The following is a 13933-nucleotide window of genomic DNA, read 5'->3' on the forward strand; positions in this document are numbered from 1 at the left end:
TAAAGAGGTTAAAAATATTATCAAAGCAACATAACATTTAAAGTAAAACTTTAATTGGATAAAGAAGATATATGTATATATACATACATAGTGGAATATTTCTCAGCCATCAAAAAGAATGAAATAACGCCATTTGCAGCAACATGGGTGGACCTTGAGATTTTAATACTAAGCAGATTGTCAGAAAGAGAAAGATAAATACTGTATGTGAAATCTAAAATATACAAATCAACGTGTCTATGAGACAAAAACAGACTGACAGATGTAGAGAACAGATCTGTGGTTGCCAGAGGGGCTGAGGGGAGAGCAGAGGAGGGAAGGGTTGGGAGCTCGGGATTAGCACAGGCAAACTGTTATTTATAGGATGGATAAACAACGAGGTACTGCTGTGTGGAACAAGAAACTATATTCAATATTCTGTGACAAACTGTAATAGAAAAGAATATATAGAAGGAATATATATGTGTATAACTGAGTCACTTTGCTGTACAGAAGAAATTGACACGCCATTGTCAGTCAACTATACTTAAGTAAAATTTAAATTATAGCTTATTTTTGGTTAGAGAATTACAAAGTAAAAATAATAACATGTAGTGTTCTAATCTTATATGACAGGTATCATCTAAGTCTTATTGTTAACTTCCAGTTTTATGAGGACACTGAAAATTTATAAAAATACTGTATTCATTACTATGACATGTTTTCCTTGCCTTTTTTATTTTTTCTCTTTTAATTTGAGTCTACAGCCTTAGAGTAATATGGGAAGTATGTCTTTATTACCATTTATGATTTGAGTAATACATTTAAATAGTGGGTTTCTTTATATTCACATTTATTAATTCTAACATATGTATGCCTTCTATATGCCAGATATCTTATCTGGTAGTAGTTATAGAAATCGAGTTGTTTCTTCAGATTTATTACTCCTCTTTTTCCATGGTGAGAAAATGTATACACTCACAAATACACACAGTCAAAAATCATGGAAGAGTAGATGCCTGTGTGAAAGAAGTATGCACTTAGATACATACAAAAGTATATGTAGGTTTGTATGCATATATATATATATATATGTAATGTATATAGTCTTAGACAGAATTTTTAAACTTAAAAGGGAGCTTAATGACAAAAGATAATGTTTTTATAGTGAAGAAACAGACCCAGTGGGCTAAAGTCTGAAATAATTTATAGCCTGATATCTTAAATGTACTTACCAGTGATAATGATTTTAAAGCCAGAATTATTTGGCAGTTTATTGAGTGCTTACTGTAAATCAAGCTATGTGCTAGATTTTACAAATAAGTAGATGAATTGAACTTGGTCCGTGCTGTCCGAAAAGGCTTGTAGTCTAGTAGGAGGAGACAGATTATAGGATTATAGTATGAATAAGTACTTTGATAACATTTTAGCACTCAGAACATGAAGAACACCTGGATGACTTCTACTCAAAAAGATTGGACATTTTAGGCTAAGAGACCCAGCATGTAAAAAGTCACAGTATATGGAACATTTGGGAAACTAGACTTATTTAGAATGGCAGGGAAGAGTAGAAGGAGGAAGTGGGAGCCAGAAATGGTGAGGATTGAGATTGTGAATGGCCTGTTGTGCAGTTAGAGGCCTCCTTCTAAAGTCTGTAGGTGAAATTTTTAATTTAAAGCAGAATTGTAGTGTAAAAAGCCCTTTGGTTGGGTAGTTCAGGTAAATAAGGATGATAAACTGAACTGAGGAAATGACATAAGAAATGAAGACTGTGGAACAGATTGCAAAGGTATATTCCAGAAGTGACATGGACAGACCTTGTTGAGTTTTAATTGGATGAGTGGCTGATAACAGATGAAATATAGGGGAAGGAAAAGATTGGGAGGGGAGCGATAGATATCTTCAAAAGGAGTTCAGTCAACTGACTTTTTTTTTTTTTAAAAAAACAAGGGCACAGTACCCCCTCTTAAATTTGCTTTTAACTGCCTTTAAAATTACTTAAGGTAGCATTATCAATAGCTTCATATGTATTATTTATATGTAGAATGCAGATTACTTATCCTTCACTGAAGGAATTACAGAAAACATACTTCAGTATTATAGACATTATTATTACCATAATTTAGAAAAGGAAGATAATCCATGAAATTATAGTTTTCAGAATTAGAAACACTAAAGAATGTTTTGTGTACTAATGAAATACTGAGAAAGCCAGTGTTTTGTCTGTAATATTAGGTTACAGCCTGAAACAAACTTTAACCTTACATTAACACGTAAACCACTGATAGCAAATTTTCTCTTTTCTTTCTAGGATGTTCATCAGTATTATAGTAGAAATCACCAAATACTTAATTATCAAGTATCGTACCAAATTAATTTCTGTGAATCAATAGGAAACAGAAGGAAAGCTAAGTGTAAACTAAAATATAGACTATTAGGTACAGACATTGAAAATTTGACTCATGAGATGAAAAGGGAAAATAGAACTCCATAGTGTAACTACAGTATGATTTTCTTTAAGTAATTTCAGTCCTTGTTAAATTCATCCATCCAATTAGTGTGAAAGCTTTGTGTGAAATCCATTATAATGTAGTCCTTTTAGAGGTTAGACCTCTTCAGGTTTTATGGCATAAAAAGGACTTAAAAAAAAAAACATAAACAGTAAATTTTTATGGAATGATTTATTTTTTAGTCTTCTTTGGAGAAGAGGCTATATATACTTTTACAGTAGCTGGTTTAGAGTTTTAAAGTAAGAAGCATCTAGGTTTGAATTTTAATGGCTTAATGACTGTGTGACTTGAATAACTCAGCTAAATTTTCTAAGCCTCAGAGTGTTTCATCTTTGAACGGGTGTAACTATATATAGTCCAGTATCAAAGGGTTATCGTGCATTAATTAGCATAATGTCTGGAATATGGTAAACTCTAGGTAAACATCAATTGTTGTTCCAACTGCATGTTATAATTCTTACATCTAAAGATTTCATAATGTTACTCAGATTCACAAGTATCAAATGCAGATTTGTGCTTCTCTATTGAAAATGTTAATATCTGTATAACTGGTAACCTGCTTTAACTTCAGAATTTGTTTCTTGTGTATTTGTGTTTTCTCACTTTGTTTGAGGAAAACAAATGATACATTCTGCTTTCTAGGTAACAGCTATTGAACCTATAATTAACCATGGAGGAGCCAGTGCAAGCACTCAGCATTTACACCCAAGTCTGCGATGGCTTTTTGGTGTGGCAGCTGTGGTAACTGATGTTGGACAGATCCTTCTTATTGATCTATGTTTGGATGACTTGTCATGCAGTCAGAATGAAGTAGAGGCATCAGGTAATTAATTAGTCATTCTTGGCTTAAAACCCAAAATTGAGCACCTGAATATTCTGATCCATTGGGTTGTTTTGTTTTTTTTTTTTTTTTAATAATCAAAAAAAAAAAAAAAGAGTCAAAAACTTATTTATGTGTCTTTTTAAAAATTGTTTGCTTGTATTGTTTTATTGTTTTGGGCCCCGTGGATTTTTTTTGCGTGAGTTACTATGTTTTATTGATTAAGTGTTTATAGGCTAAAGTAGTTCTTGAAAGAGAGAGGGACATGTTCCCAGATATACAACTGAATAACGTCATTCAGATTATTAAGTAAATACCAGAAGAAGGGCGGAAAGGTATAAAATCTTGATCCTTATCAGACAATATAAAATTATCCAACTATGTAGGATCTAGCATACTGTTTATGTTCCTGTGGTGAGCCTAAGATAGAAATAAAGTAATTTGATAGAAAACAACAGTAATTTAAAAGTCTTCCCGCACAAAATAGCATCTTGAGATAGAACTAGAGCTTAATTAATTAATAAGTAAAGAGAGGGCGTTGACTCAGTGGTAGAGGATCCGCCTGCCAGTGCTAGAGACCGGGCTTCTATCTCTGACCCCACAGGATCCCACCTGCTGAGGAGCAGCTAAGCTCACGTGCCTCAGCTACTGAGCCTGCGCTCTAGAGCCTGGGAGCCGCAGCTGCTGAAGCCTTCTGGGCCTGGAACCAGTGCTCCGAGGCAAGAGAAGCTGCCCACACTGAGAAGCCAGCACATCCAACCAGAGTGGCCAGTGCTCACCACTAGAAAAAAGCCCACCCAGCAGTGAAGATGCAGCACAGCCAAAACTGAATAAATAAATAAAATTTTTTATAGACTATAGAGAGAGTTTCCCCTTTTAGTACTGTTGTGCTTCGTCGCTCAGTCATGTCCGACTCTTGGAACCCCCTGGACTGTAGCCCGCCAGGCTCCTCTGTCCTTGGAATTCTCCAGGCAAGAAGACTGGAGTGGGTTGCTATTTCCTACTCCAGGGGATCTTTCCAACCCAGGAATCGAACCCGGATCTTCTGCATTGCAGGCAGACTCTTAACTGATTGAGCTAGAGGGAAGCCCCCTTTTTTTTTTTCAGTACTATGGGTGTATTTATAAATCTACTGTTCAGTAGTAGTTTGTTTTTGTGATTTATGTTACTCTTGATTGGTTTATGTAGGGAGCTAACCTAAAAACTTTTAAAAATGTGTGTATTATCTATAAAGTTTTAGGAAAGGACTATTTAACCTTGAGGACCTTCTTGATTTTTAAAATAGTCCTGTAATATTAGTGCAGATCTTTTTATTTTTGGATCAGCTAAGAAACAGGTACAAATAATCAACATTTTGTCCCAATATATAAGAATGAGTATAACTATTAAGCACTGTTGGTATGTAATAAAACTGATTAAAACTACAATATTTTGGTAAAAATTATGTTTGACAAGAAATTGAAGAACCAGATTATCTGATCAAAATTTAGATCTGCAAAATATTATGTGGAAGAGTTTGATTTGGTAGAAATAATGGCCCCAAAAAGGCACTTAAGGGAAAAAAGTTGTCATAGTGATGGAAACTACACCTTGAGATTTGATATGTATTGAGGTCTGATTGATCTTAATAAAATTTTAGGTACAGTTTAAATGAAAAGAATCAATTAGTAAGAATGGCAGTAACTAAAAATGAATTTGTGGACTATTAGAAATGATTTAGCTACTCTTTGTAAAAAATTGATGAAAGAATTAAATAGTCTTAATGGAGTTTTGCTCCAGAGTGTGTTTGGTGCATGATATCATTATAGTTGTAAGGCTAATTAAAATACCTGTATTCATAATTAAAACTCATCAGATCGAAATAGTAGAGTTGAAAACACGTTTTATTTCAGTAGTCAGTAGTTCCTTTCCACACAAGAATAATTTTATAGTGAAATTTTATAATTTATAGTGAATTTTTTCTCAATTATGAGAATTAGGAAACTGGTGAATTTTATAGCATACAAAAAGTTGAGTTTTGGGGTTTAAGCAAAATGTATATTTTTGTTTACATAAATAATTTATGATTACAATTATTTAGACTTCACTAAAACACACACAACATAGAAAATGAAGTTCCTAACATTTATCATACTATAAGTACTGTTAACAGTGTTTCTTAAACATTCCAAACTTAACAGTGTTTCTTATACATTCTTTACACACATCACTACATAAAGAGTCTGCTTTATTTTCTTGAATAACTTTACAGTATTCCATTGAATGGATTAGTTATTTTGGCAAAGTTTAATCACTTGCTATTTTCTGAGGAGAAAAATCAGAAGCAGAATGGATTGGGGGGGTACTCATACAACTATAATGTGATAGGATTTTTTCCTCTTCATTAACAGCATTGAGGGAATATACCCTTGCACAACAGTTAGAGCAGTAAATGAGCCTGAATTTTTTTTATGTAAACATTTGGGACATTCTCAAGTAGAATAATAAAAGAATTCCCACAAACCTGTTACCTAAATTCAAGTTAGTTCATATGGTAAATTCAAAATTTACCATATGTGCATCTGTTCTAGTTCCCTGTCCTCCCTTCTTTCTTTTAGTCTATTAATTTAAAGCAAATAATGATTATTTTACTACTAATCATGATGCCATTTACCACTGTTAAAAGCATTAATGATTACTTGGTATAGTGTTAATTACTAGTCCATAATGAAATTGCTGTGATTTTCTCTGAAGCATCTTTTTGTATTTGAATTGTTTGAACCAGTATCCAAACACATTACATTTGACAGTTTGCATCTCATGTCTGTTTAAATGTAGAGCAGTTCTCCCTCTATCCTCTCCTTATTCATTTATTTATTTTTAGTTCCACTGTGTTGCTGAAGATATTATTTTGGAATGATCTATGTATCTTCACATGGTGTCATTTACATTTTATATTTTCTGTAAATGTAAGTTAGCTCAGATTAGATTCAGATTTAACATTTGACAGGTATCTTTCAAAAGTGCTGACTATTTCATAATGTTTCACATCAGGAGGCACATGGTGTCTTGTTTTATATTTAGTGATCAGTGGGTTTAGGTGATGACAGCGTGATCCATCAACCTTTGTACCAGTGGTTCTCAACTGGGGGTGATTTTTTTGCTATTATTTTTTATTGTTGTTCTTAAAAGTGTCCTGTTTTTGCTAATGAAGTCACCTTCATGGAATCTGACACATCACCTCAGAGTTTGATAGCTTCCTAGATTTCTGGCACAAGATATACCAGGCTCATCTTATATACTTTCTGTTTCTGACTTGGAACCAGCCATTCTCTGAGGGGAATATTTAGGTTGTTACTCCTAAATTTGAGTAAAGAAACCATCAGCTTTATTTATGATTGTTAAAGGAAATTAATTCTTATTTACTTACTTGTTTTTGGCTGTGCTGGGTCTTTGTTGCTGGGCACAGGCTCTCTCTAGTTGCGGTGAGGCAGGGGCTGTTCCCTAGTTGCGATGCACAGGCTTCTCGGCAGCGGCTTCTCTTGTTGCCGAGCATGGACTGACTCCAGGGCTCTCAGGCTTCAGTAACTGTGGTCCCCAGGCTCTAGAGCACAGGCTCAGTAGTTGTGGCGCATGGGCTTAGTTAGTTACCCCACAGCGTGAGGGAATCTTCCCAGATCAGGGATTGAACCCGTTTCTCTCTCCTGCATTGGAATTCGGATTCTTTACCACTGAGCCACCAGGGAAACCCCAAGAAAATTAATTCTGTTAAAATGGGCAACATTTGATATGTACTGTGAGATTTTAAAAATAATACACAATTAAATGTGTTTTGAAAATTATAACATTTAAAATAAAGGTGGCTGGTTCATGTAGTCAGTATGCTTTGTTATCACTAATCTTGTTTTAATTGACCCCAGTAGTTTTCAGCTGCTGATTGAATAATGGGTGACATACTTGGTTTTATGCTATTTATAATTTGTTAATCTTACTTGTCCTATTTATTTTTTAGACCTTGAAGTTGTAACTGGTATCCCAGCTGAAGTACCGCACATCAGAGAAAATGTGATGCGAGAAGGACGCCATCTGTGTTTTCAGTTAGTCAGCCCATCAGGAACAGCCGTTTCAGCCCTTAGTTACATAAGCCGGACAAATCAGCTTGCTGTAGGTTTTTCTGATGGCTATCTAGCACTTTGGAACATGAAAAGCATGAAAAGAGAGTAAGGACAACTTTTTAATTATTTGATTTATTAGTAATTTCTTTCTGAATATACTCAATTACTAATATTTAAAGATTGGCATAAACAGGAAAAGATAGGGTAGACTAAGGATTGAATGACTACATAAGTTTCCATTGCATGAAATAATGACTTAGTATAAAAAGGAGTGACTTAGCACATCAATTTAAGTTGAGTCAATGTATTTAAAAGGAATTTTGATGAATTTTCTACCAGTCTAGTGGTTTGGACTCTACACTTTAACTGCCGTAGCACGGATTCAATCCCTGGTCAGGGAACCAAGATCCTGCAAGCCGCACGGCACAGCAAAAAAGAAAAAAAAAAAAAAACCTCAAAATCTGGCATTTTAGTCATTGTGGAGTTCAGTTTGCTAGTAAACTATGACTCTACCAAGATATCTGGTATGAATTCTTTCAGAAGTACTTTTCTGCATAACCATAATAATAATAGTAGTTCTCAGTTGACAGAAAAAAAGACTTTTCAAGAAAATGGCAAAATACTGTGTTTAAAATTTTTATGCTGTCAAAAACTTCCCCCAAATATAATTGTATTGATACTTTTTAATTGAATATTAAAATTGCTGAGGAATCCATTTTATTAATTTACCTTAATTTATTGAATTATTGAATTACCTCCATTTATTAAGGGAGGTAAGGCACTATAGGTTTTAAATCATATCTCTGTTGAATTAAATAGATACCTATTTGTCCTTTAAGCTGTCAATTTAATATTTCTTCTTTTTTCTTCCAAGTAATATCAGAATATTTTCTTGAGTAACTTGTCTTTCAAATGAGTCAACAAAATAGTCACCTTTCCAAACTTTCTGCTCAGTTTGTCTCACCAGCAGATTGGTGCCTACTTGGCAGTGTTTGTTTGATTATAAATGTTTGCCAAGTTTGAAGTGAAGGAGAAAGAGAGAGATGGAAAATAACAATGTATATATACTAGGTCTTTTTTTTTTTTTTTTTTTAAAGTAAACATTGACTGTCCTTGCACTTCCTCACGCTCAATTTTTCTGCACAGCGCCAGTGATGAAGTGACAGTATTGTTGCCTAGTAGCTCCCTATGGGAATTCCATCTTCACTGTCTTTGTTTATACCCTTTTATCAGGTCTTGTCTTTGAATTGTTCACAGAGGAATGCCTGGAGAACCTGTCTTCTAGAGGATTTTCTTGAGCACTGTCTTCTCTTCACTAATTATGCTTTTTCGAGGGATTTGTGAGAACTCTTCAGATTCTAACTCATTCTGTTGTAGTAATGGGGAAACTGAAGCAGCTGAAGTGGAGTGTTGTGGTGGTATTTCATCTCTTTCTAGAGTACCTGCTTATTGGGGAACAGTATGTAGTGGCATACATTTATATGACTGGGAGGAATAGTTCGTGCTTTAGTGATTCTAACCCTTCCCAGTTCTACCTGGGAAATGGGGTGCCATGCTCATTTTCTTGATGTCTTGTACCCTGTGTGTTTTTGAAGATAAGATGATTGTAAGAGCAGTAGTTGTTCTAACCCAAATTCTTACACATGAGGCATCTTCTTCCTTTTTCATGAAATTGTAACTTAGAAGTATGAAGTGTACTGATTTTTGTGCCTGTTATAGATACTACACACAGTTGGAAGGTGGAAGAGTTCCTGTATATGCTGTCACTTTTCAAGAACCTGAAAATGATCCTCGTAATTGCTGTTACCTCTGGGCTGTTCAGTCTACACAAGATAGGTAAATGTGATATATGTGGTTTTTAATAATATTTGTCAAGAATGGCATGGCAGTTAATTTCTTTTGCAAAACTTTATGCTATATTGCCTCTTTTTAATGAGAGCCACATAATTCAGTGAATTAGTAAGTGGCAGTTGAAATGACTATAAAAGGTAAATAATTGTTCCTATATGTTTGAGTGAGTCTGAGGTATCAGTAAGAAGAAATTGCGCTTGCTTGACTTGTTTAGATGTAATATATATTTCAGAGAGTAAGCTGGTAACACATGAGTAGGCAACTTCTCATTCCTCAGACAGTTGTTATGGCCTTCTGTGTTCTCTCATAAGAACATTTTTCCTCTTTTATAATCTCATTCCTTTTTTTTCTTTATTGTATATGCCTCTCGTTTTTATGTATCCCTACTTTGTTCTCTGGTTCTTCTATTGTACTTGTCGTTTGCAGTATATTCCTAAGGTTAATTTGGTTAGTTTTTCCTTCTCTTTCACAAGCTTTAATTTTATCTCAGTGTAGCTTTTGAGAAATCTTTCCTTTCAGTTTAATTTCCAGCTGGTTAAGCTCATTCATTTCCAGTGCTGGAACAGTGTAAGTATTGATTTTCTCTTATTTTTCTTTGATGTTTAGTGCTTTGTTTGGTGTTATCAATACGTTCTCTTCCCAAGGCTGTTCTACTTTAAATTCTAGATACCTGAATTGTGGTCAACTTAGGTTTTTGTGTTAGCTTCCCTCACTTTGAGGTTTTGTCTTAAGCTTTAGTACATCAGTGAAGGAACAATTAATTGATTTGTCACTTCTGTCAATCCTGGAGGAAAATCGAAATAAAAATATAGAGACAGCTATTGGAATAGTCCTCACTAGGTCCATATTTCCATCCAAGTGTGATGTGGGCTGGCAGCAGCTTGAATAATGTGCCTTGTGAAGACTCCATATGGTGAATAAGAAAGGACATTTATCTCAACAATTTTTGTATCCCATTTATTTTTTCTTCCAATACTGTCTAACTAAAACACACCTATTGAAGAAAGGGAGAAAGAATAAATTTTGAGTAGAGTTATAGTCTCAGTCATGTAAGGTGTCACCTATAGTACACAAACAACATAAGCTTAAGTTAATTAGAATCAATAAAAATTAAATCAGCTATTATTTCAAAGGACTACATTTTGTGAAAACAACCAAGTAAAACTAAATTCTTTATAGTAACCTCAGTTTTGTCACATGCACTCAATATTTTATGCAAATTAAACTTATTTGAGCAATAAGAGGTGCTTAATGCATTAATAATGGTATTTAGTATTTCTCCTCAGCTAATTTTTGTTTCTTTCAGTGAAGGGGATGTTTTGAGTTTACATCTGCTTCAGCTGGCCTTTGGTGACAGGAAGTGTTTGGCGTCAGGACAAATCTTATATGAGGTAAATGGTGATATGGGTTGATAGTATCAGTTTTGTTTGTTTGCCTATTTTAAGTCTTTGTTTTAAGATACTGAGATATTACAATGTTTTCTTCTACTCAAGTTAATACTGTATTCATAATATAATGTAAAAAGTATTAGATTTAGGGATCAGGACACTGGTATTTTACCAAGGTGGCAAGCTTAAAATCTTCAGGTGTAATTTTTCTCCAGAATGAGGAGATTAGACAGGACTCAAGCTTACGGCCTAGTTGGTAGCCAGGAGAAAGAACCCCGCTTCGTTGCTCTCACACAACAAGCAGCGAGCCACGGGTAGGCCTTATAGTCCGGACGCTTACAGTGGTAAGAGAGGATAATACATCCAGCATTTTAAATGACTATTTCTGGCTGAATTCTTGAGGAAGTAGTGAAGTGCTGCTAATAACCAAATAACCATATTTGGTTAGCTGTCACAATACTTTCTCTAGAACAGGCGTTTTAACCTCGTATTTGAGGGTGTGTGGTTGGGTTTTAGGGAATTCATGAAGCCCTTCAATTTTGTGTGGTATTTTTATGATCACGGTGTCCATGTTGTCCCTGAACCCCCCTCTTCCAACTCTCCAGTTCCACATCTGTGGATTCAGTCAATCTTGGATCAGAAATATGGGGGGGCGGGGGGGGGGGAATTCCAGAAGGTTCCAGAACACAAAACTTGAATTTGCTGTGCCACAGCAACTATTTATATGGCATTCACATTGTATTAGGTATTAAAAAGTGATCTAGAAATGATTCAAAGTATATAGTAGGATGTGCGTAGGTTATATGCAAGTATTACACCATTTTATGTAAGAGACTTGAGCATCCACAGATCTTGATATTGGAAGAAGGTCCTGGAACCAGTTCTTCGTGGAGAACAAGGGAGAATTATGCATCTTCTAGAGAAAATTTCATAGCTCTTGTTAAATTCTTGCAGGAAGCAATGAATAAAAATTTAAGAACTAGAGCAAGAACTTCAGTGAAAACGTAGAAGTAGGTTTGCTGGTTTAGAGAATATATGTATTTGTAATTTCATTGCTTAGGTCCAGTGTATACGCCAACCAGTAATGCATGAAGGTTCCTGTGTTTGATAACAACTTTAGAAGATTTATTGGTAATTATTTTTGAGAAAAAAAATTAGCCTTTTTATTTGTGTTTTATCCCATGTGCAAATTTTAGAGCCGCCTTCAATAATTTGTTCTCTTCAGTCTTTTAACTTTTTTGTTTTCTTTATATTGTGTGGAAATTCTTGAACATTTAATTTTAGAATAACTTTTTCTTAGAATCCTATTAAGATACAGATTGGTGTACATTTTATATTTCAGGGGTTGGAGTACTGTGAAGAAAGATACACACTGGACCTCACAGGTGGCATGTTTCCTTTGAGGGGGCAGACTGGTAATACCAAACTTCTGGGATGCCAGAGTATAGAGAAATTTCGATCTCATGGTGACAGGGAGGAAAGCATGAATGAAGGTTGGTTTAAAGCAGTTTTATTATATATTATGTGAATGCTTGATTTAAGATTTGTCTTGATTTAAGATATATGACAGGTATTGGTTTCTAGAGTTTGTACTCCTGGCAATTAAGAAGTTGGAATACTAATTGTGGGATTTATTTAGGACTGTGTGAGATCCGAGATATTTCTTGTTCTCCAGATTGTGTTGTGTGGAACTCAAGAATTGAATAGATTAAGGAAATGAGCAACCTCTTTATTTTGACCCGGCTCTCAAAACACACACACACAAAAAGGTCTCTAGTTGTGACTGGTATGAGTAGTCTCTGAATAATGTTTACTTCTGTATTTTTTGAGACATATACAGCAAACATGCTTTTGTTGTCTTGGATTTTTTGTTTCCTCTAGTGTCATCCCTTCTTCCTGGTAAATATCATGACAGAATGAAAATGGCATAGATTTTAGAATGCAAAATGGATTCAAATCCTAGCTCTGTCACTTGTTGTAACCTTTCACAAATTATTTAATATTTGTGACTAAGCCTTTGTTTCCTTATCTGTGAGTGGAATAATATATTTATACCTTCTGCAAAGGGTGGTGGTTAAGAATTGAGTGGGATAACATGATAGATTTATTCAGTTCTGGGAGTGCTTAGTGGGGGCCCTGGTTTAGCTTGTTCGTATTGGGATTTATTCTCATGTATAGCTTATTCATCCCAGAGATTTCCTTTCTCCTGGTCCCCATTTTTCATATCCAACTAAACATATCAAAACGGAATTTATGGAACTCAGTCTCTTACTCCCCACTCATATCTTTTTTATATTTCCTATTAGTTATGTCTTGGATTTTTATTTTCCTTTCTCCTATTGGTCTCTCATCTTTGTTCCTATCTTTCCATTCCACATACCATTTGGGTACCTGTCTCTCTCCCCTACCACCACCTGCCTTAGCATATAGCTGGATCAATCCTTCTCAGCTAGAAGTCTTCTACAGAATTAAGCCCTAAAGTGCAAAGGCATCCATTTTAAGTATTAATATTCTCTGGGCTTCCCAGGTGACTCAGAGGTAAAGAATCCTCCTGCCAAAACAGGAGATCTGGGTTCAATTCCTGGGTTGGGACGATCCCCTGGAGGAGGAAATGGCAACTCACTCCAGTATTCTTGCCTGGGAAATCCCATGGACAGAGGAGCCTGGCCGGCTACAGTCCACGTGGTTGGAAGAGTCAGACATGACTGAGCTTGCACACGTGTGGGCACACACACACATAGTCGCTCATACTAGCAATGATTTATTTGTGGGAGAACTTTCATTCAAATCATTTTCTATGATTTCTCCTTACAGCATCTTGAAGTTGCCAAACTGTTAACTGAAGCCAAGCCAAAGTTACTCTTTTTCTGATGAATACATTTTAATAAGGTCTTGAAATAGAAAAACAGTCAAGACAGAAGTGAATGAATCTCTTGTTACAGAATAAATGATAGAAATGTGTTTTAACAAATCAGATATGAGTTAAACCTCTTAATTTATGGGAAAATCTTCCTAATTTTATTTGTTGTATTTATTTTGATATTATTTATTCTATTTTTAAAAATTATCTCTTCTTTTAGCTCTGTCTCCTGACACCAGTGTTTCAGTCTTTACCTGGCAGGTGAATATATATGGACAGGGAAAGCCTTCTGTATATTTGGGGCTTTTCGACATAAATCGTTGGTACCATGCACAAATGCCAGATTCATTAAGGTATGATCTCTCTATCTCTGTCTATATATGTATGTATTTATATTTATAGGAATTTTTATGTGTAGTAGTTTATTGACT

General features: G+C 34.9%; 1 protein-coding gene across 3 annotated transcripts in view; it reads left to right on the plus strand.

Annotated features, from left to right (window-relative positions):
• Positions 1-13933, plus strand: part of AHCTF1 (AT-hook containing transcription factor 1) — an 83839-nt gene that overhangs the window by 17867 nt on the left and 52039 nt on the right. For all 3 annotated transcript variants that reach the window (XM_043924722.1, XM_043924721.1, XM_043924719.1), the window contains exons 4-9: positions 3132-3312; positions 7301-7508; positions 9123-9239; positions 10561-10645; positions 11985-12135; positions 13723-13855. In XM_043924722.1, the coding sequence (XP_043780657.1) occupies positions 3132-3312; positions 7301-7508; positions 9123-9239; positions 10561-10645; positions 11985-12135; positions 13723-13855 (875 nt within the window). The remainder of the gene's footprint in view (positions 1-3131; positions 3313-7300; positions 7509-9122; positions 9240-10560; positions 10646-11984; positions 12136-13722; positions 13856-13933) is intronic.

The sequence above is a fragment of the Cervus elaphus genome, chromosome 14 (genome assembly GCF_910594005.1).
Source record: "Cervus elaphus chromosome 14, mCerEla1.1, whole genome shotgun sequence".
NCBI classification, from domain to species: domain Eukaryota; kingdom Metazoa; phylum Chordata; class Mammalia; order Artiodactyla; family Cervidae; genus Cervus; species Cervus elaphus.